The 20,828-nt window shown below is 41.3% G+C and overlaps 1 protein-coding gene across 1 annotated transcript in view; it reads left to right on the top strand.

Annotated features, from left to right (window-relative positions):
• gabbr1a (gamma-aminobutyric acid (GABA) B receptor, 1a) overlaps positions 1-20,828 on the top strand; it is a 58,097-nt gene that overhangs the window by 32,752 nt on the left and 4,517 nt on the right. The window contains exons 13-20 of the mRNA XM_070911530.1: positions 1,016-1,079; positions 1,987-2,064; positions 9,095-9,245; positions 13,817-13,949; positions 16,371-16,487; positions 17,832-17,942; positions 18,916-19,009; positions 20,352-20,479. Coding sequence (XP_070767631.1) covers positions 1,016-1,079; positions 1,987-2,064; positions 9,095-9,245; positions 13,817-13,949; positions 16,371-16,487; positions 17,832-17,942; positions 18,916-19,009; positions 20,352-20,479 — 876 coding nt within the window. The remainder of the gene's footprint in view (positions 1-1,015; positions 1,080-1,986; positions 2,065-9,094; positions 9,246-13,816; positions 13,950-16,370; positions 16,488-17,831; positions 17,943-18,915; positions 19,010-20,351; positions 20,480-20,828) is intronic.

The following is a 20,828-nucleotide window of genomic DNA, read 5'->3' as shown; positions in this document are numbered from 1 at the left end:
GCTCTGCCACATGTTCCACCTTTACGAAGCTTATAATGGTCAGTTTCTGTTAAAACTTTCATAGAGGTGTTAATTTCAACTGAATGTGTTGTACTGGACTCCATTATATTGAAATGTGTTTCTAATATTCTCCCCGCCCTCATGTTTGTTGACGGTGTGTGCAAAACATTAGAAACACCTCAATATAATGCTCAGTACAACACCACCGCACACTACAACCTCAATAATAAACATTTAGTTGAATTAATACCTCTGATGATAGAATTTATGGATGAGCTGTTGTATTGGGTTGCATTAGATTTTACAGGTGTACCTAATAAAGTGGCCATTGAGTGTAAATAGAAAAAAGTAACATATAGCCAAATTGCAGCTTGGGTCTATTTTCTGTAGTTTTGGCCATGATTTCTGTTAATTATGATAACACTGTACTCACTAAAGTAATTCCTGAGGTTTGGGAACACTGCAACACTGCTACAGTGAAGTCTGATGATATAATAGTGAAAATGATCAGACAGGTTGTAAACAAGCCAACAGTTTATTTTTGTTATCTAAACTTTTTTATTTGGAGAAAAAACCTAAAATGAGCAAATCCAAAATGTTGTTAAGAATGCCTCATTATACAAACTGTGAGCGGGCTGCGGTAAGTGTGGTCAAAGTTGGACCATGAAGTTGGTTTGTAAACTGTGACGGATGTTTCCAGTGGACAGTTTGGGTTATGGCTTCTCTCCCAAATACATTTGGTTAAGTTGGGAGTTAGATGTGTTTAAAACCTGTCTGACAATCTTACTCTACCTTTGGCAGAGCCAGGCTAGCTGTTTCCCCCTGATTCCAGTCTTTGTGCAAAGCTAAGATAGCTGGCTCCTGGCTTTATATTTAGCGCATAGACGTGAGAGCGGTATCCATCTTCTCATGTAACTCTTGGCAAGAAAGCAAATAAGTGTATTTATCAAAATGTCAAACTATTCCTTAAAGGAAGGAATTAATCATTTGCAAAAACCTCCCGTGTGTGTCTCAGGGCCAGGTGGTGTTTGACGCCCAGGGCTCCAGGATGGCAATGACTCTTATCGAGCAACTGCAAGGTAAAGCACTCCCACACTGTCCTCCCACAGATGTTGTATTGCAGAATCTGGTCTGAACAGTAAATGCCACTCATTCATCAAAATAATCAGTGCCGACTGTATTCATCATGTATCGATCGTCGCTTTCAGCTCATTTCAGAGCGAAGCCTCAGATTATTGCTGGCTTCACTGCGATTGGTCTCGGTGTCCTGTAACTGCACATGCGAATGGGCTTGATGCAGGAATGTGTTGACTCTCGGCTTTGCTCTAATTGGGCACAAGTCTTCGGTTTAAGCTGTTTCTGGAAATGGCATCCTATTTGTCACCAGTGACTTAATGAGTTTCCCTGCACAGGATAAGGTTGAGGATTATTTTCTACCTCTGTTCTCTTTGGCGTCCTAAAGGATGAGAATTTATAATCCTGCCCCTTTCCCCTCACACTCTGGCTCATATTTCCTGTTGTGGTGTCGAGGTAATTTGACATCCACAATGAGACGACCTGACTTGCATCCCTGAATCACTGTGGGACCTCATCAGTATTCCTGGTCAAGACCGCCACATAAGCTCCTTTTTTTCCTCTCCCTTTTCTCCTTCTTCTCCCCTTGGTACTTCTTTGTTTGTCCTCCTTTATGCACCTTTTCATCCCTCATTTCTTTTGTCTGTTCAATGTGTGTATATTTCTGTACCCACGAATGCCATTAATATGAAAGCACAGGAATGATAGAAAAATAGCTTAGTAGAGGATGTATGAATATGAATGTGTATCAGTTCTGTCAATTTTTGTTGTTTTGTTTGAAAACGTGATCCCCCACACAACACCAGGGGAGGAAATGAACTACGCAAGCAATACTAATTAAACGTTATATTCCTGTCTGTGCTTTTGCGCTTTTATTTCACTCTCTCGCTTTTTTTCTTCCCAATCATACAGGAGGCAGTTACAAGAAGATCGGTTACTATGACAGCTCTCAGAAGAATCTCTCCTGGTTCGGCAATGATGTTTGGATAGGTAAGATGGAGTTTGTGACACCGTCTTCACCCAGCTTCCTGTGTCTGTATTTGTGTCCTGTCTGTCTTGCTGTGAGTCAACAGGGTCACATCTCTGTGCTGTGACATTAGGCCTCCCCGGTGGGGCTTTATTTAGCCGTTCTTACTGTCTAAATGATATATAATCATGCTGGATTTTCTCTAACCGCTAGTTTGGGTGAAGCTTGTTATTTGGATGCTGACGCTCGTCTAAAATGAGCTGGCTGTACACTCACTGTCCAACATGTGTTAAAATGTTGGCGCAGCAGATGTACAGTAATCAAACGGGACAGCAGCTAGGTTTGATTGGCTAACCCAGGAGTTTTCAAAGTCTAACATCGTGGGCTCCCCTCAGACAAAATCAAGACAACTGCTCCTCCCCAACACCCCCAACCTCCCCTACAAAGTGAGTTAGCTCTGGGCTACAACTTAAGCCCTGTTTTTTAGCCTAGATTTGTTTACATGTTGGCAAATTTGCACCATTAAGCGTCTTTTGAATGATTTCTAAGCAGATTTATCTCCAGATTTATTGGAGATAATGATATCCACAGAAAGTTACATTCTGTGTGTTTTAAGATTATGTCTGTGTGTTAAGATTTGAGAAAGAGTGCGAGTTTTGAAGTATATTGCAGCAATTGGGTGCTAAGGGTTTTAAATTACCTTAATTGAGCAGTGTGTCACAGCGACTGCTGCAGCTCCAACTGCCAAATGCAATAACTTCCCGTTGTTTCAAGAACCTGTGTCTTTCACCTCATCTTTGCCTCGCGTCCCTCCCTCTGAGCCTCACAGTTTGAAAACCTCTGGTCTAACTCAACCAACCAAACTAAAAATTTGTTTTTAAATCATTGTGTTATATGAACAAGCTCATGCTCGCGTCACACAAACCAGAACCTACCTATCAACTCTCAACTAACTCCTGCTGCCCATATTCTCATTTGCTGTGAAAACCTATTACTGCTGATTTGCTTCAGACGCCAAGACCAATTCTGTGGTTGTTTACTGGCCCGTCCCTCCCTGGAGAGGTGACATACTTGTGCCTGGACAGAGTGTGCCACTAATCAATCCTGCATGCCTCAGTGGCCCATAGAGAGACGCCTTTTTTAGGCTTTTAAGGAAATGATATGTTGCCAAGGCTTAACTGAACCCAGAAGAGGTAGTGATACCAGGTTAGCATCAGTGGCGAGGGACGGGTGACCTGTATGCATGTAGGCAGCATGTCCTTCACCAGGCCAGCTGCCAGCTCTTTAGTTTGGCTTGTTGCAACGTGACAGGCTCGGTGTTAGCCCAGTTAAAACCCGCTGAGTTGAAACTGAAGTTGCTCTCCAGCTTGTCAGAGGTGAGTTTTGTTTACTTCGTTTTTGCCTCTCTTCCTCTTTTGGAGCTTGATTTTTACTGTTTACCAAAAGACACATGCATCTGACATCTACTTGTTGAGAGGAAATGAGTAATTTCCTGCTCTCTGGCGCTGACTCAGTTTGGGGAAGTTTTGTTTTTGACGATGGGGGGGCGTGCTTGATTTGCTTTCCACGCTGACAGGGTGGAGTATACACGGGGGTTGTCAACTTAACCCCTCCACTTGTTTTCCTGTGTGTTTACCAGGCGCCTCCCTGCCTCACTTTCTCACTCTCTTCACGGTCGCCCTAACAACCACTTCAGCTCAGCTCTTCTTCTAATCGCTGTGGCAACTGTTATAGAGCTGGGTCTCCATGGCAACACCCTGTCCTGATTCCTTGATCAAGGACGGAGGAGGGTTTAAATGGTTCAAACGCATTGACTGAATGGACATACACGCGCACATTTACACATACAACACACAGCCTTAAGTACTACTGCTCCATATTGTACATTCAGTCATTCACAGATACAGTCTTTAGTATCCTCTTTTACACATAATATAATAGTAATAGTTATATGTTTGTGCTTTACATCACATTGTATATAACATTTAAACTAATGAATTAAAAGGTGGCAGTACAAATACAATAAAACAGGATAGAATGATAAGAATAAAATTCAAAATGAGAATAAATGAAATAGGAATAAAAAATAAAATAAAAGGGGTTAGGGTTAGGGATACAGACTGACTAAAAGCAAGATTAAAAACCGTAAGATGTCGTCTTTTTATTCCACGCATTCTTCTTTTTTGCCAAAACCTGGTGCCTACAGTTCGGCTCAAATATTGAATAAACAATATCGACTGTCCTTATCTAAACATATGAAGCGCGCCACACAACATACTGATGAGAAAGGCTCTGTGCGCTCTTTTACTTGTTTTTGTTAAAATTCTGGCAGTGAATGGCATATGTCACACTTTTAAAAAATACATGATATATGTGACGAGTCTGGGTGACTGCACATTTGTGCTACTATTTGGCACATCAGCATCATGTGTTGTGTACGCTGTCAAGCGTGCTCTCATGTAGTTCATATAGCAGATATGCTGTAAAGTGAACAGATTGACAAACACTTCTCAAAACATTCCCATAAACAACACATTCTTTGTCTTCTTATGAATTGAAATGGAATTAATTATACATTTTACATTGAAGTGTATACAAGGTATCTGCAGGCCTTAAAATGTCTTAAATTAAAAGGTATTAATAGATATTAAAAGAGATGATGTTGGTTATAAAATGTTTTGAGAGACGTTAAACTAAAAGTGGGATTGTTTTGCAACGGTGGATTGTTCTGCAGGAGGCTGTTCAGTCAGAGTTTTATTCAGCACCATCAGACCTATAACAAGCACTGTCACCACTGAGAGGAAGCTCATCATCTAATAATGTGTTCACTTTTGGAAAAAACATGAATTAATTCATAATTTTTGATTTCCTAATCCATGAATCCAGTTTCCGCTGCTCATCCGGGTCCAGGTCGCATTGATTAAATGAATTGTATCATTAGGAATTCTTGTTATAAACCTGAAGAAAATGTGATATAAAAATAAATAAAATATTTCAAGGCCTTATTATCCCAAATGGTTTTCCATTATACTTTCATAATTTTGTCGGTATGATCATGAAATTGCATTCTATGTGGCATTAAAAATGTCTTTAAAAAAGTCTTAAATTCAACTTGGAGAAAACACTGCAGAAACCCTCATATGTAGTCATTCCTCAGTCAGATGACACCAGATACACATCGGCTGTGTGACTGCAGTGTCAAGCATCTAAACAGAGCATGATGGGCGTCTTGACACCCTGCGACCCTCGAGGGGGCGACACTCTGACACTTTCCTCCGACATCTGACACATCAGCTTCACGCGGTGCTGACACTCCTGCTCTGCTTCCCCTCTGACATGCACACACACACACACACACACACAGCCTGAACACATACTGTATGGACGCTTAAGTGCTCCCCTGCACTCATATACACCCATTGAGCATATTCACTCGTTCTTCCTGTATAGGTCTACATCAGGGGTCTCAAACTCAAATTGCCTGGGGGCCGCTGGAGGCAGAGTCTGGGTGAGGCTGGGCCGCATCAGGTATTCCACAAAAAAAGCTTTGCTAAAAAAAAATCCAAACTTCTCAAACTACATTACTAACAGTTATTTAACTTCAATGGGTTCTTCTGAACATGAACGTTCCTTCTTAACATGGCGTCTCTTGCCTACTCCTTGCTGCCAGACACCTGGCAGCGCTTCCTCTCACGTAGCTGAGCCGAACAGAACAGCCCGGTAGCAGTCGCCTTTCTTTTTGTCTTTCATGATGATATGAACATCATGACATTTGTAGATGGTAGAAAGTACCGGGTTAGTGAGCGCAAAAAAAGGCGAATTCTACCGGGCTGTTCATTATCCGCCGTGCTGTTGTTGTTGTAAACGTCGTCATAGAAACAAGTGAAAGCATGAAGCCGGGACAGTGGGACACCATTATCCCATGGAAGCGTTATTTACTGGCTTTTATTTTCTATAATAACTCCATGGATGCAGCAGGAGCATAGCGGCGTTGTCTAATCAAATATGTCGTGTGGCACAGCAGCAGGTACGCCTGGTTCTGTTTCATTAATGTCACACACTGTGGAATCACATGCACGAGCCTCATTTGCTGTCACACAGTGCGCCAAACATGGATGTAAAGGTCTTTTAACGTCCGTTTGTACGTCTGCTCTACTCATTAGACCTCAGTGAGAATTACGCACAGGTTCTCCAACAGCTGATCAGTACGCACAGCTGCTGTGGATATTTGGGGCGACTTTACCCAAAATTCATCACATGTTTCTGCAAACCGTCACCACTGTAAAGTGTCAGTCATCATTATTAAACATCAGAAGAACGATAAGTGATGTATTGACAGAGCTCGTGTTGAAACGGACTTTACAAAGTGCTTCACAATAATTAAACTAAGTGATCATTAACGGGGAGATGATGCTCAAATTAAAAGAATGATGCTTTATTAAGGTTTGATAATGCATCTTTGAATTTTACAGAAAGCTGTGTAGCAAAAATAACAACACAATCTACCGTGAGGTGCGCACATTCTCAGCGCACATTGGACGAACAAAAATCGCGGGCCGCACTAACATTAAACTTTTATATCAAGGTGGGGGCCACAAAATATTGTCCCGCGGGCCGCGAGATTGAGACCCATGGTCTACATGCTTATCGTGCATACAGTATATATACAGCCCACACTGGCATATGCATACTTGTGGGAGGGCACACACGGACACACAAACCTGCAAGCAATCCCAGACTCAGGCAGACAGATAGTCGGAAGCTGTTGAGGGTTAAAAGAGGCTCCCTGTCCATCTGCCCCTCTTTGAACCCTCCTCATTGAGGAATCTTTCTGGTTTAAAGCCACACAAGCATGAGTAACTGTAGTATAAACATACTATATTTAAAACCCTGAAGCTACAACTCTTAATTAACACCAAAGTAAAGTCCTACTTGCTTACTACACTAGATTACAGTATAATAACGACTGAAAAGTGCGAATGATTGGTAACAGTTGACGGTTGTATGTTTTACTTCTCTGTGTTCAGCATTATTAATATTTCATGGAGGTCGTGGAGTTCATATGTTGATGTTAACCTGTCAGCTGTGTGCATGTGTACACAACTGTGTGTGCTCAATGTGAGAAACATCTCTGCACACTGGTGGCATAATTGCAAGTAGTATTTTTTTATTTAATGCATTAAACAAACAGTCAGAATCACGTCTACAAGTACATAGTGAGTTCTTGTTGATTTCAAGTTTTGTTGAACTTGCTGCACCTCAATAATCAGGGAACGTCTTCCATGATTTCTTCCTTAAAATACAGTATGTAGAGATGTTGGCTGCCGTCGACTCAGCCGTTTGAATGTCTGAAGCTTGAGGTATGCTGGAACAGAAATAGCTCGAGTGATGCGTTATCTGAATAAAAAAGTGTTTATAGTTGTAGTTTAAAGGCCACACTGGAAGGTGGAGTGAAAAGCTGGCCGTCATAGAGACAGGAGGGAGGGCGTGTGAAGTTGTTTAAATATGGGGATAACAGAGCACATCCTCTCCTGGAAGACATTCATAGTGTTGCATTTGGTTGTTCACATGAGACGTGACAGAAATAGTTGTGTCAAGAATGAATAAAGAGAGAGCTAGAGAAGTTCAAACCCCGGCTCCGCTCTCACCTCCGCACAGCTGGTTTTTCGGGAAAAGTTACAGAAATGGCAAGCACTTCTGAGGGAGCATACAGGCAGCTTAAAGGTTCCTTGATTTCCAACTGTTGGTCGGGCATTTCGTGTACGGGGAAGTTTTCACAGGTTTATGTAAATGATGTTTGTGTGCATTGTGAATCCCTTTCAGGCTGATAAAGTGATGATCTGAATGCGCCAGCCTGGCTTCACGACCCTCTTTCTGACCTTGGTTGAATGCCTGTCAGACGTTCAGCATTGGTGAACAGGCGTTTCTTGTCGGCATTTAATTTAATGATACTGATGTTTAGACAACATTTAACCGACTCCTCGTCTCTTTTAGAAAAGTGAGAGAGAAAGAGCGAACACGAGTGCAGCGTATGAAGAGAAAATTGACACTTAACTTTATTTGGTACTCACAGTATCTAATGTAATTCTGTGTAATTATGTTAAGCACTGATGTATATTGTACTACAGTTGCAGGCTTGAGTCTCTGTGAAGAGTGATGACCAGGTGTTGCATGCAGCAGTCTCTTATGAATCAATCTCAAAGGGCTCAATGACTCAATCATTATGAAAAGTTATGAGGAGTTATGAGGTTTTCACTTAATTGCAGTAATTGGTACTCTCATAATTATATGCTAATTCCTTATATTTAACATTTTCCACTCCTGAGCAGATTGTTCAGTTATGTAGAGAGATTCATTCAGTCATTTTAAGCCATTTTAGAGAATTAAGCTCGCAAGCAGAAGGTTGTTGTTCTGATATCGGCAGCGCCAGGATGAATATGGGTGGGGAAAGAGAAACAGCAGCACTTGCCCCTCCCTCATTATCACTGCTGAAGTGCCCTTGAGCAAGGCACTTCACCCCCAACTGCTCCGGTGGAGCTGCTCAGTGGCCGGCAGATACGTTTGTGTGAGCGTGAAACAAGGCGTTCCTGAAAAAGACAGCGATACTTATATATCTCATAGCGTATATCTCATTCCTCTGTGCCATAGAGCTCCATTGTTGTGAATGTTAACACACCGATGAATAAATCCCACATACACCATCCTGCTGCTGGAATGTGTATTAATGCGCCGCTGAAAACAGTCCCCAACAAATGCACTACTCTCTCCTGTTTGCATAACGTTTGCTAAAAACTACAGTCAGCAGCTGTTTCCGGGAATTATTTAGCCTTTTTTAATAGACTAAAATTTTAACTACACTAACACATTGTTGGGATTTGTTGACAATAAGAAAAGAGTATCGCCACCCTTATCGTTAAATGACATTTTTTTAATCCAGGTCTTGTAGTTTTGGCCAGTAAAATGTGGGTGTCCTGGGTATGGTACGCTAATTGAAAGAAGATGGCAACAGAAGCATTTTCTCTCTCTCATTTCTTTCTCTTACTTTCCTTTTAGGCGCTGGACCTCCGGCTGATCGGACAGTGGTGATCGAAGAGTACAGGTTCTTGTCCCAGAAGCTGTTTGCAGCTGTGTCCGTCTTCGCCGGCCTCGGCATTCTGCTCGGCATCGTTTGTCTAACCTTCAACATCTACAATGGCAACGTCCGGTGAGTTCGCTGACACTGAATGAGAATAAACACATGGCCCACGCTGATAAACGAATGTATTGTGCATTCATTAGAGCTGCAATGATTAGTGGATCAATCAATTAGTGGATTGACAGAAAATTAATCTGCGACTAGTTTGAGAATTCATTAATCATTTAAGTACATTTTTAAGCAAATACGCCAAATGTTTAATGGTTTCAGCATCTCAAATGTAATAATTAGCTGCTTTTCTTCTACATTACTTACAGTAAATTGAATATCTTTGGCTTTTGGACTTTTGGTTGGACAAAAGACGACATTCGATGACACGATCTTAGGTTCTAGGAATTTATGATTGTTTATTATTTGTGAGTTTATTATTATTATTTATTATTTCACTGTTTCTGTCTTATTGACCAAATAATTAATCAACTAATTTATTTAAGTGGGTGATGGGTTGCAGTTTTTTTTTTTGCTTTTCCACTTCCCGAGAGGCACGAGTGATGAGTGATATCTCGGATAATCTTGAAAATAAAGTTGTCCTCCAAAGAGGGAGGTCATGGTTAAAAGGATTTTTTTTAAAAGCTGAAAATAATGAGAATTGATAGATGGATTAAAAGGGCCGTCCAGGTTAGAGACATGGTTTTGTTACATGAAGGTCGCCAGTATGAGGAGCTACATTGGCTCTGAAAATCTGAGTAGTGAGTGGAAATGACATCCTGTAACAACCTCCAGCTGCTCCAGCAGAGCTGATCATTCACTGTGGTTGCACTCCAAGTGTGAATGTGAGTATTTGTAGGATGTGAGAAAAAAATAATTCACATGTTCAACAGAGATCCTTCCCTCTTTTGAGGTTAGTGTAAACGCTAAATGGCACTGCTGCGAGTTTCGGCACTACAAAGTTAGTGATTGGGGTGTGGCTTTTCTCAATCTAGCAGCTGGTTTCATTGTCACAGCTTAAGCACAGCCCTAGACCAAATGCAAATAGACTTCCCTCAAAAATGCCTTTTGATCTTGGATTTCTAAGCTTAATACATGTCTGTGAACCCAGCACAGCATATCTCTGATGTCTTTTTAACATAGTATTTTTATGTTTGACCTGGGTCAAAGTGATTTAAAGTCCCATAAGTCCATGAGCTTATCAGGAGTTTTTCGGAAAGCTGGAGAGGTTTGTTCCTTTGGGGGTCTCTGGCTGGCTCCAGTGTGCCAGTCAGGCCCTCATCCAGCTTTGATTATATTTCAAACACAGTTTCACCGAGGGCTGCTCTCAGCAGCCACAACACTATGAGTCAGATCAAATCAAATCAAATTTATTCAGTAAGCTGTTTTTACAAAACAACTTTGCCACCAAACGCCTTGTTTGGAGACAAAAATACATACCAATCTTTTTAAAACAAGAAAATGTCCAATGCAATCACAGTCTTAAAGGAGCAATCCTTTAGAAACTGAAACACTGTGATACTCCCTCCACCGAAAAACTGAGCGGACTTTTCCTGACCCTGATCTAGAAACAAGGCCTGCAGGACTCACGGAGGATGAACAGAAATGTTGAGTCAACTGGTGACAAGCCTCAGCATGTTTATTAATTTACGACCTGACGTCACAGGTCGTGCATGACACCGACCTAGCACGACCCCTTTAAGGGCCAGTATCCCATGGTCCAACACTTGCTCTGGAATCCATCAAGGGCTGCCCCTCCGAGGTCACTTCTGGGGCGCAGAGAACAACAAAACCATATACTACAAAATTGATTGTGCTGATTTTAATGCAGGAACACTAGAAACTGAAGCAAAACAGGATCGGTTTACACAGACCCTTTAATCTATAAAAGACAGTGTGTTTAGGCTTGTTTAATAGATAATAATGCAAGAATATGCATTCATATATCCAGTAAATTGGTCATATCTAGGGTCAATCAATCTAGCATCCTTTTTATGTTCAGTAGTTATTAGTTGTGTGTGTAGTTAGTAGTTAAACAAACCTTTTCATTTATAAAGAAGTTGATTACTTGGTTTGTGTGAATGAAGTATTACGGCCACTGTTTACGAGTCAAAAACTTAGTAGCAACCTTCAGAATTGAGACTGAATGAATTAATTGGCTTTCTTCTGTTAGTGTATGAATATATACTGATCATTTCTGATGGACAAGGTTTAATACAATCACTCTACTTCACTCTATGTGTTTACGGTGCATATTTTGATACCTTTTAAGGCGTTAATGCTACACACTGTTTAAAGCAGCTATAATTGATTGATTTTTATAATAACAACGTATCAAATGACAATGTGAAAACAATGTGAAAACAATGTGAAAACAATGTGGAAGGGGTCGCTCATTGGGATAAACCTACAGAGGACAATCATCTCAATCTGCAGAGCTTTATAACAAGTTTCAGCTCATTGTTTATCCGTCTGGCCGCTGTTTTCAGCAAAAAAGCTCTAAAAACAAAACAGTGTACACTACCTGCTCAGCATCAGACAGCAGACACACACAGTTAGAGACTAGCTGGTGAACATGGTGGAACATTTAGCAGCTAAAAAAAACAGATATTTCCCTCAAGACTTTGAGGAGACCAAAAACAGCTAAAAGAGAGTGAAATTCACCAGGTGGCCAGAAAGAAGACTCCAAATTAAAGATAACAACTTTTTGCTAACGAGTTCGCCATATCAACTTAAAAGGTGGCCAAAAAAGTCTGTTGTTGCAGGTTTAAGTATCAGCTATTGTTAAGTCCGGCCAGTGATGTGATCTTTTGAAGTCTCCAGTGAAGTTTGATCACAGAATATCTTCCGCTGATCTAAAACAGCGACAGCAAACATCAGATTTTGGTCCCTAAGAATCACACAAGAACCTCTTTTAATAATAAATATTCAACAATATATCAGGGAGAAATCCACATACAAGAGTAACTTCAATTCAAAGCCACCAGGAGACATGGTGCATAAGAGAAGAAAGCAGCACTTCACATCAGAAAATAACTCCTGCAGCGCATTGAACATCATACAGTATATTCATGGTATGCAACAGCATTAAAGGTTTTTCAGAGGTATCAAAGGTTGGATTGGGGCCAGTGTGTATGTGTGAGTGTGTGTATATGTTAATTTGTGTTTGTATGCGGGCCGCATGAGTGTGTGGCTGTACAGGAAAATAAGCAGTGTGGCCTCAGGGCGCCACAAGGGCAGGTCAACGGGATGAAAGAATAAAAAGACACACCTACTGCTGCAGGATGAGCTGGAGCTGCAGAGCACAGGAAGGCTGGGTGGGTGGGTGGGTGGATGTCATGGTACAGTGCAGATTATGTTGCAGTCTTAAATCTCGAGAATATTATAATACTGAGTTTGTCTCTAATGTAGCATTTATACAAACACATTGTCTCAAATCACTGTACTTCTTTTTTCTTATTATGCTAATTACCTTTTTGCTTTGTTATCCGTTAAGCTCTTGTCTTTACTTCCATAAACAGCACAGTGTACATGATTACCACCGCCAGACAAGATAAAACTGTCATCTGATGTCAAAGATGTAGGCAGAGAAATGTGGATAAGGAGCTTAAGACACCCACAACGAATTGTTGCTGCCTTGGCAAAATGATACAGTATATTTAGTAAATTTAATTGAATTTAATGGAATCTAGCCATGCAGGTCGTTTAGGTTTTGTCTGTCCAAGATTTTAGATATCCATCTTTGTGATCTCTCCCTCCACCCCCTTACAGTGGAGGAGAAGCAACACTTTTTTTTAGATTAGTATTTAAGAATTACATTTTAAAATTTCAACAGCAACTTGTCTTTCCAGAAACAGGACTTTATACTAACAGGAAGTGGTAGAATACATATCAGACGTCCATTAAATTGCGACTTTGGAATATCGCTGACAATTAAAATTCACAAGCATAAAAAGTTTTTTGTTTTTTTTCCAAGATCTTTCTGGAGCTGTTTCCCCACCTCACCACCCTCAGTTTTAATATTTGAGCAGCCCTTGTAGACTCTTAGTCTTGTTACTCAGGAAATAGTCCCAATTTGTTGCCAGGGTGATCAGTGGATTATCCATAGAAATCAGCACATTGTTTCTGTGCAGGTTTTTGGTATCACTGCCAAATTTTCAATTAATTAGGAAAAAACTCACCTGCTGTTGAGCTTCACAGAATTGAGCGATAGTTCCTCCTGCACTAAAATGTATTCCAGCTCAATTTCTTTTCTATTCAGTTCTACTGAAATTTGCACAACACACAAATTTCCTTTTTTTTGTCGCTTGGAATTTTCAGGGTAAAAAAAAAAGTGTTTCACCTGTAATAGACGTTGCACTGTTCAGCGCTTCACACTAATTAGACTAATGAATGTCAATCACACATCAAAGGAGATCCCCGGGGAAGAGCAGTGTTTCATATTTGGACCTTTTGTTCATCAGTGTGACGAAACACTGCCAGAACTGTCTGAACCAAGAAATAAAGATGACACGATTTTTAGCTGACAGCAAGACCACCAACACAATTAACGCCTATTTACCTACAACTTCACCAATTGTACCTTTTAAGCATAATGAGATAATTACCAGCGTTTTTCTACATGTGTGTATGTTTTTGTGTCTCTGTTTCAGCTACATCCAGAACTCTCAGCCGTACCTGAACAACATGACAGCGGTGGGCTGCATGATGGCTCTGGCTGCAGTGTTCCCGCTGGGGATTGATGGCCACCACGTCCACAGATCACAGTTCCCCGTCGTCTGCCAGGTAACAGGAGAAAGAGACAGAGAGCAGGGAGAGAGCCAGAGGGCAGGATGAAGAGTAGGCCTGGGCGTTGTCTGCAAATATTTGGTTTCAGTGACTACTGTTCTAATCTATTGAAGAAAGGAAGTTTTAATGATACAGTACTGCTCAGTGTGTTGCGGTGTAGCTTGGGCATACAGTGTTTTGTTGGAAGTGAGGATGACACAAGCATCTAAGTGACATCGTGAGTTTATAAGCTGTTTAATGTGCTGCAGCTGAGCAGCTAATTAGCTAACTAGCCTGCAAACTAACTAAGCTAATGTGGGTTGTTGTTCAAAGTCTTCAAAGGCTGCTGTCTGGCTGTTTGTCATGTCTGCCAGTGATACAACGCTGACGTTAGTGCGTATGGTTTACAGTCAGTATACAATAAGTAATGTGATTGGCTGTATGGAAAGAAGTCCAGTTAGGTTAGTTAGGTTAAGTTAGGGGTGCCATCATGAAACCTAATTATACATTTTGGTCCTTTATTATACAGTCTTCCTCTTCTTTTGTTTTATTCCACGGTGTCTAACAGTGTCACTCACTATACATATTGTGTTTCATCTTGTTCCAGCTTTTAATTAAAGCTATGTGATGTTTACCAAATGAAATACGTATAAACCCGTGCGTTTTTACGGCTGCACTATTCCATCAAATTTAATTTTATACACATTTCTCTCAAAATTCTCTCAAAAGCCTTTATTTGGTATCTTTGGAAATGTCTGGATCTCAGCTGAACTTTGAATTAAGGTTCTGTGAGTTTAAACAATGTTTGGCTGCACAGCAAGTATTCTTGACTGCTCCACCTGCAGGTCAGTGAGGGTTAATATTTATTGAGTTTTATATTTATGTTGCTGTCATTAATACTGATTCATTGTATTTGATTTACAGTGTTTTTTTAATCACAAATATTGCAGTCAGTTTAAGTAAAGTCCTACCCTTCTGTTGTTGTGTACCTACAGTACTTCAGGCAAACCCACGTTCAGGTGTTGTGAAGCCCTGACAGTTTTGATGTTCCTGCCTGTGGCAAGCCGACACCTGCAAACCAATCAGCCGTTTCACGATTTTAATCACGCACACTTTGCGGATGAAAGACGATGAAAGTTTAAACGCGACCAAAAAACTGAAACTGACATAATTCATCTGACATTCTATTTGAATGTATTTTGGTGTTCGGTGGTGCAGACACGATTTGCTGGGTGCCAGAATAGCACAGCTGATGGGATCCCAGCACTAATGAGGAGTGGGAGTACTTCTCTGTCACCCATGTTGAGTCTTTTTGTTGTGGAGGTGAGAGAGGGAGATTTCCATTTCTGTCACTTCTCTGCTCTTTGTCCCTGTCCAGTTATTCTCTCTCATGCTTTGTTCTGCCTCTCCGCTGCACTCTGCCTCTGACCTTCAACTCTGGACAGTTTTTTCTTTCTGTCTGTCTGTCCGTCCGTCCGTCCGTCCGTCCTTCTATCTATCTATCTATCTATCTATCTATCTATCTATCTATCTATCTATCTATCCTCCCTCTTTCCCCTCTTTTCTCATCTCCCTCTACTGCAAAAGCTACAAATTGGATGCATGTGATGTGTGACTGAGTGAGAATATGCGCACACATTTCTATTTCTATATTTCCATCTGGCTTAATGGAAGAAGTGAGAATATATATTGTGTTTTTCCCGTGCTTTAATAAAGTCAAGGGCTTAATTTCCACCAGGGAAACTTTTCTAAATCCTATTTCCGTCCCCCTCACTTTTACACTTTCAAGTGGATTTTCTTACAAAGATCTCTTTAATCTCTTGCTGTCCAGCCACCACAGTCCAGATGAGAAAAGAGAGGAGTTGATGAAAATGTTGATATTTTCATCTCGGTCACCTTCAGTTATTACAGTGTGCTCAGAGCAATAAGCTTAAGGATCTGCAGCGAGTGGTGCAGCGAAGGAGGTTTTTTTGCCTCTTAGGCTACTCACAGGCTGCCCTACCTTGTTGGTGGAGGTTGTTGGGAATGTACGCAGCCTAAAAGGAATACCTGCAGACAACATTCAGGGCTGAAAAAGTACTCCCAAGTCCTCTACATGTTATTCGGATTCATGAAATCTATATTTTTATTTACAGTAAATATTCTCTACCCGATTTTCAGGAGTGTTACTATTAATATTATGTAATAACCAATGTCATTTGTCATTTCTTAATCTCCAAATTGATTTACTACAAGTGTATCTATAACTAAAAATACAAGTTAAATTATACTTTTATGTACCAAGGAAGTATCACAAGTACTTTTTTACTTCAATTTGTCCCCCGTTCTGAAACCAAACCTAAACTTTTTAAATTTAAATTCATCTCCTCTCCTTCTCATCACATCTCACCCTTTTCCTCACCTCTCTCTCTCTCTCTTTTCCTTTCTCCTCTCCTCCAGTTCCGCCTGTGGCTCCTCGGCCTCGGCTTCAGCCTGGCGTACGGCAGCATGTTCACCAAGATCTGGTGGGTCCACACCCTCTTCACGAAGAAGGAGGAAAAGAAGGAGAAGAAGAAGGTAGGGCGGCAGAGTGTGGGGGAGGGAGGGAGGGGATAAGCCTCTCAGCGGTCTCAGGGGAGTAGAGAAAGGATGGGAGAGGGAGGCCAGGCCACGCACCATGTGTGGCACCGGCTGATAAAAAAAGTTCCGTTAAAAACTTTCAGGCTTCCTAGTAACATAAGCTGCTAAGAGGCCAGCTCGGCATCATTCACTGCGGCGGGGTTGTAGCGAGAGTGCAGGGATAAGGGTGTTGGACACACACTGACATAGATACTGTACTTTACACATGCAGCATTTATGCACAGAAACACGCAGATTTTGGGGCACACAAACACACATAACCATCCCCCTGTTTCCCACGTCATCAGCTTTATTTGCATGTTGGTGTGTTTACGAGCGGGTGTGTATGTGTGTGTGTGTGGGTGTGTGTGTGCTTCCCCTTGAAGATAGTGTATCCTGGAGCCAGCGAGATACTGCCAGTCTGCGATGTGTTGTGGGAATTTCTAAGACCTAATCAGAAGAATAAGAGATTAAGCCATTTATGGAATATTTATGAATATGGATGAGTATTAAAGTTCTATGCCGCAATCCAACCTTCGGGGGGTTTATTATTTGAGCCAAAGCACAACGAATCGGGTTGACTTTCAACTCTCTTCATGTCCACAGAAGGGCATTTTGCCAGAGAGCTCTGTGTGAGTATTTAAAGAAACTTTCACAAATCAAGGGGAGAATGAGCGCTTTTCAAATCATTTTTCATGCAACTCAAGTGAAGAGGCACCCAGCACTGTGTAATGTGTTTTCTTCTTTATTTTATTTTTCAGTTTTAGTCATTGCAGGCTTGAATGGCTGTTACCATGTTGGAGGTGCAGGGAGTAAGCCAGCGTGGTCGAATAAAAAAAGATATGTGGAGAGAGGGAGGGGGAGCCCAGTAGGAGAGCTCATTTTCGATTGCTTGTTTTCGGTTACGGCTGTATTGCTTCCATTATAGCTTAAGTTAAGAATAATAAAGTTGATATCTGTCGCTTCGGAAACTGTCCACACAAAAGCGGTGTCATCTCAGTGTGTATAAACGATGATTTCAGGTGGCAGCACAAATATATCTACTGCCGGTCTCTGCGTGCACACACACATGCACACACAAACTCCCACTGCTCCTAAAATATACTTGGTCACACACACACACACACACACACACTTGTACACACATTCAGAAAGACAATTCGCGCCCAGTCATCCAGAAATCACAAGGACGCCTGTCGTATTATTTGTCCTGGTTGTTTGTCTTTGTTTGTGGACTGGCTCGTGATGCCCTTGGATAGTGATGACTGTTGTGTTTGTGTGTCTTTGCTCAAACTCACACAGCAACACTTGGAGCCATGGAAACTCTACGCAACAGTTGGAGTGCTGCTGGCTATCGACTTCCTGTCACTCATGATCTGGCAGATTGTGGATCCTCTGCACATTACGGTTGAGGTAGAGTACGAAAGACAGATGAGATAATTTGTGTGTCATCGCCCATTCGCGCGGACCGTGCAGCCGCTGTCATCAGTCAATAACGCAGTAATGAGACGCCACGCCTCGTTTGTAGAAATGTTCTTTCATTTTGATTCATCTTGCGCTCAAAGAGCACAACCTAAAACAAAGATAAATACCGTGTCATTTCACAAAGCACAGCTGAACAGCAGTACTATAACAGCGACATTTATGACTTGAATAATTATAATTATTTGTGTTTGATAGTGTAAGCACTGTTGAAGATTACCCTGTGGCATTTACTGTAACAGCCAAACAAACATGTTGAAGGAACTCCCTGCCTCATAAAACATTCATCTACTAAAGGTCCCATAAAATTGTATGCTTAACTTCATTAACCCAGCATTAATCAATATTTTCAATATTAACACTGAATCAAGGGACTTGCGCGCTCATTTTTTACACTCACAGTGCAGAAAACATACAACCATCAATCAAGTCTGCAGCTCTGTGGTGTGTTTTAGTCTCTTTTAGCTTATTGTTTTGGTTTTACAGCACATTTACAGTTTGGTGCTGCTCACACCTGCACACCTTGATACTGTTCTTCTGTTTAAACGTCATATTCATGATCAAAACGCTATCTAACCTGCACGGCATTGACTTTAACTGCAGTTACAGTCAAACCATATATGGAGTTTTTAAATAGCCGTATTTCATATGTATTGGATATCTGATACTCTTTTAATTCAGCCATCTATATCTGACTTATGGGAAAGACCTATTTACCCGATGGGATCAACCGTGCAGTCTCTGGGGCTTATGCTTACTGTGCATTTTTGCCTCCTCCTCCAGTGTGCTGCTGTCTCATCGTTTCTTATTATCTCCCCTTCTCTCTCTCTTTCCCTCTATGTCTTTATCCTTCCAACCCCCCCCCCCCACCCCACCCCACCCCCCTCGTCTGCCATGTGAGTAGAAGTTCACTAAGGAGGCCCCTAAAGAAGATTTGGATGTCCTGATTCAGCCCTTGTTGGAGCACTGCAGCTCAGAGAAGATGAACACGTGGCTCGGTATCGGTTCTCACTTCTTTTTTTAAAATCTCAATCTGTCTCTTTATCACTCTTTGCCCTGCTCTGGTTTTGAATATCATTGTCACACACATATGCTCACACATACGCGCACATACACACACACACACACACTGCCATTCACTCTGAATTAAACAGGTCTCATATCACAGCCTCCTCCCTCAGCCCCCGCCACCCCCTTACGTTTGATTCCTCTTTTCTCCCTCTTTGCTTCTCTTTTTGTTGGCCCACGCAGTCCCTCTCTCTCCCTGTCTGTCTCTCTCTGCTGTCTTACTTAGCGTGGCAGCTCTTATAAAAGTATAATGGTGCTGAAATTCAAATAATGTGGGTCACAAACTGGGCCATTGCCCCATAGCATTTCCTTTCTCAGAGAAGAAAAGATGGTGCTTTAATATCAGGCGGTATAAAGAAACAATGGACAGTCTGAAGAAGTGTCGAACTTACTCAGTCACAGATTCTCTTTTCTTCCCTGCTTCACTCTCTTTCACTATTATATTCTCTTTTCTCTGTCAGTCTGACTGGCTTTCAACATTTTCAACCGTTTTGCACTATAGTATCTATTGTATCTACATTTGACTTGCTCCCTTGATGGCCACATTGAGCTGTTCACAATGTTACTATCTCGTACACTAGAAGCACGCAATGGCCATGTTAAGCTATGATCTCATTAATTGACATTATTTGTCATTTATTATTCCCATAATGAGTTTGTTCCATGTTTAAAAGCTAAAGGAATAAGTTGATTTAGTATTACACGTTCATAAAGTTGTTTGACTCGTAAGAGATGGACCAAACACACGACATTGACTCTGCCATGCTAACAGCTCTGTGAAGCTGTACTTAGACACAGTGGTGTTTTATTAAGTGCTAGCATGCTACAGTGCTCACAATGATAATGCTAACATGCTGATGTTAAGCAGGTATAATGTTTACCATGTTCACGTGTTCTTAGTTTAGCATGTAGGCATGCTAACGTTTGCTAATTATCACTAAACACAAAGTACAGCTGAGGCTGATGGGAAGGCCACAAGTTTTGCAGATATTTGGTCATAAACCAAATTTAAATTTTGACCTGATGAGGGCGCTAAATGAAAAGTTAGGATATCACCAAAGGTACTGCAATTTATCCTGAGGGGGGGGGGGCATGAATGTCTGCACCAATTGTCTTTCAAAATGACAAAACATTTGGCCTCCATTTGTTTCCATACAACACTGTATACATAGGCTCTGCATTACATACATTAGTTACACATGTCATATTATATCATTTTCATGTTCAACATGGCTGCACACTCCCTCATTCACTGTTTCCCTCTTCCTGTAGGTGTGGTTTATGGCTACAAGGGTCTGCTGCTGCTGCTGGGCATATTTCTGGCTTACGAGACCAAGTCTGTCTCCACAGAAAAGATCAATGACCATCGGGCCGTGGGGATGGCTATTTACAACGTTGCTGTAAGTCCAAAAAAGAAATGACACCGTCACGCCTGAACTCCTGTTTTGCTGTCTGCTATTTTGCTTTCTCTGCAAAGACCATTCTGTAGCACGCTGAATAACATTCAAGTCGCAATAAGTAAGATTTTTATTGCCCCGCAGCACAAAATGGCCGTAGTATATCTGGTCTATCTGTGGGGAGTTAATCAGTGTCTCCATGATTACTTTTCTTGGTGCTGAGATTTCTGGCTTCCAGAAGCCACTTTCCTGTTCATTTCAGAGCAAAAGAGGCAACTGACCAGCGTGTCAAGACATTTCAGCTGCAAGGGCTTAAAAGCTGCATTCTCAAGGGGCTACTCTTTGCAGTTTC

This window comes from Enoplosus armatus, chromosome 9 (genome assembly GCF_043641665.1).
Source record: "Enoplosus armatus isolate fEnoArm2 chromosome 9, fEnoArm2.hap1, whole genome shotgun sequence".
Classification (NCBI taxonomy): Eukaryota; Metazoa; Chordata; class Actinopteri; order Centrarchiformes; family Enoplosidae; genus Enoplosus; species Enoplosus armatus.
This window is presented reverse-complemented; position numbering and strand designations above follow the sequence as displayed.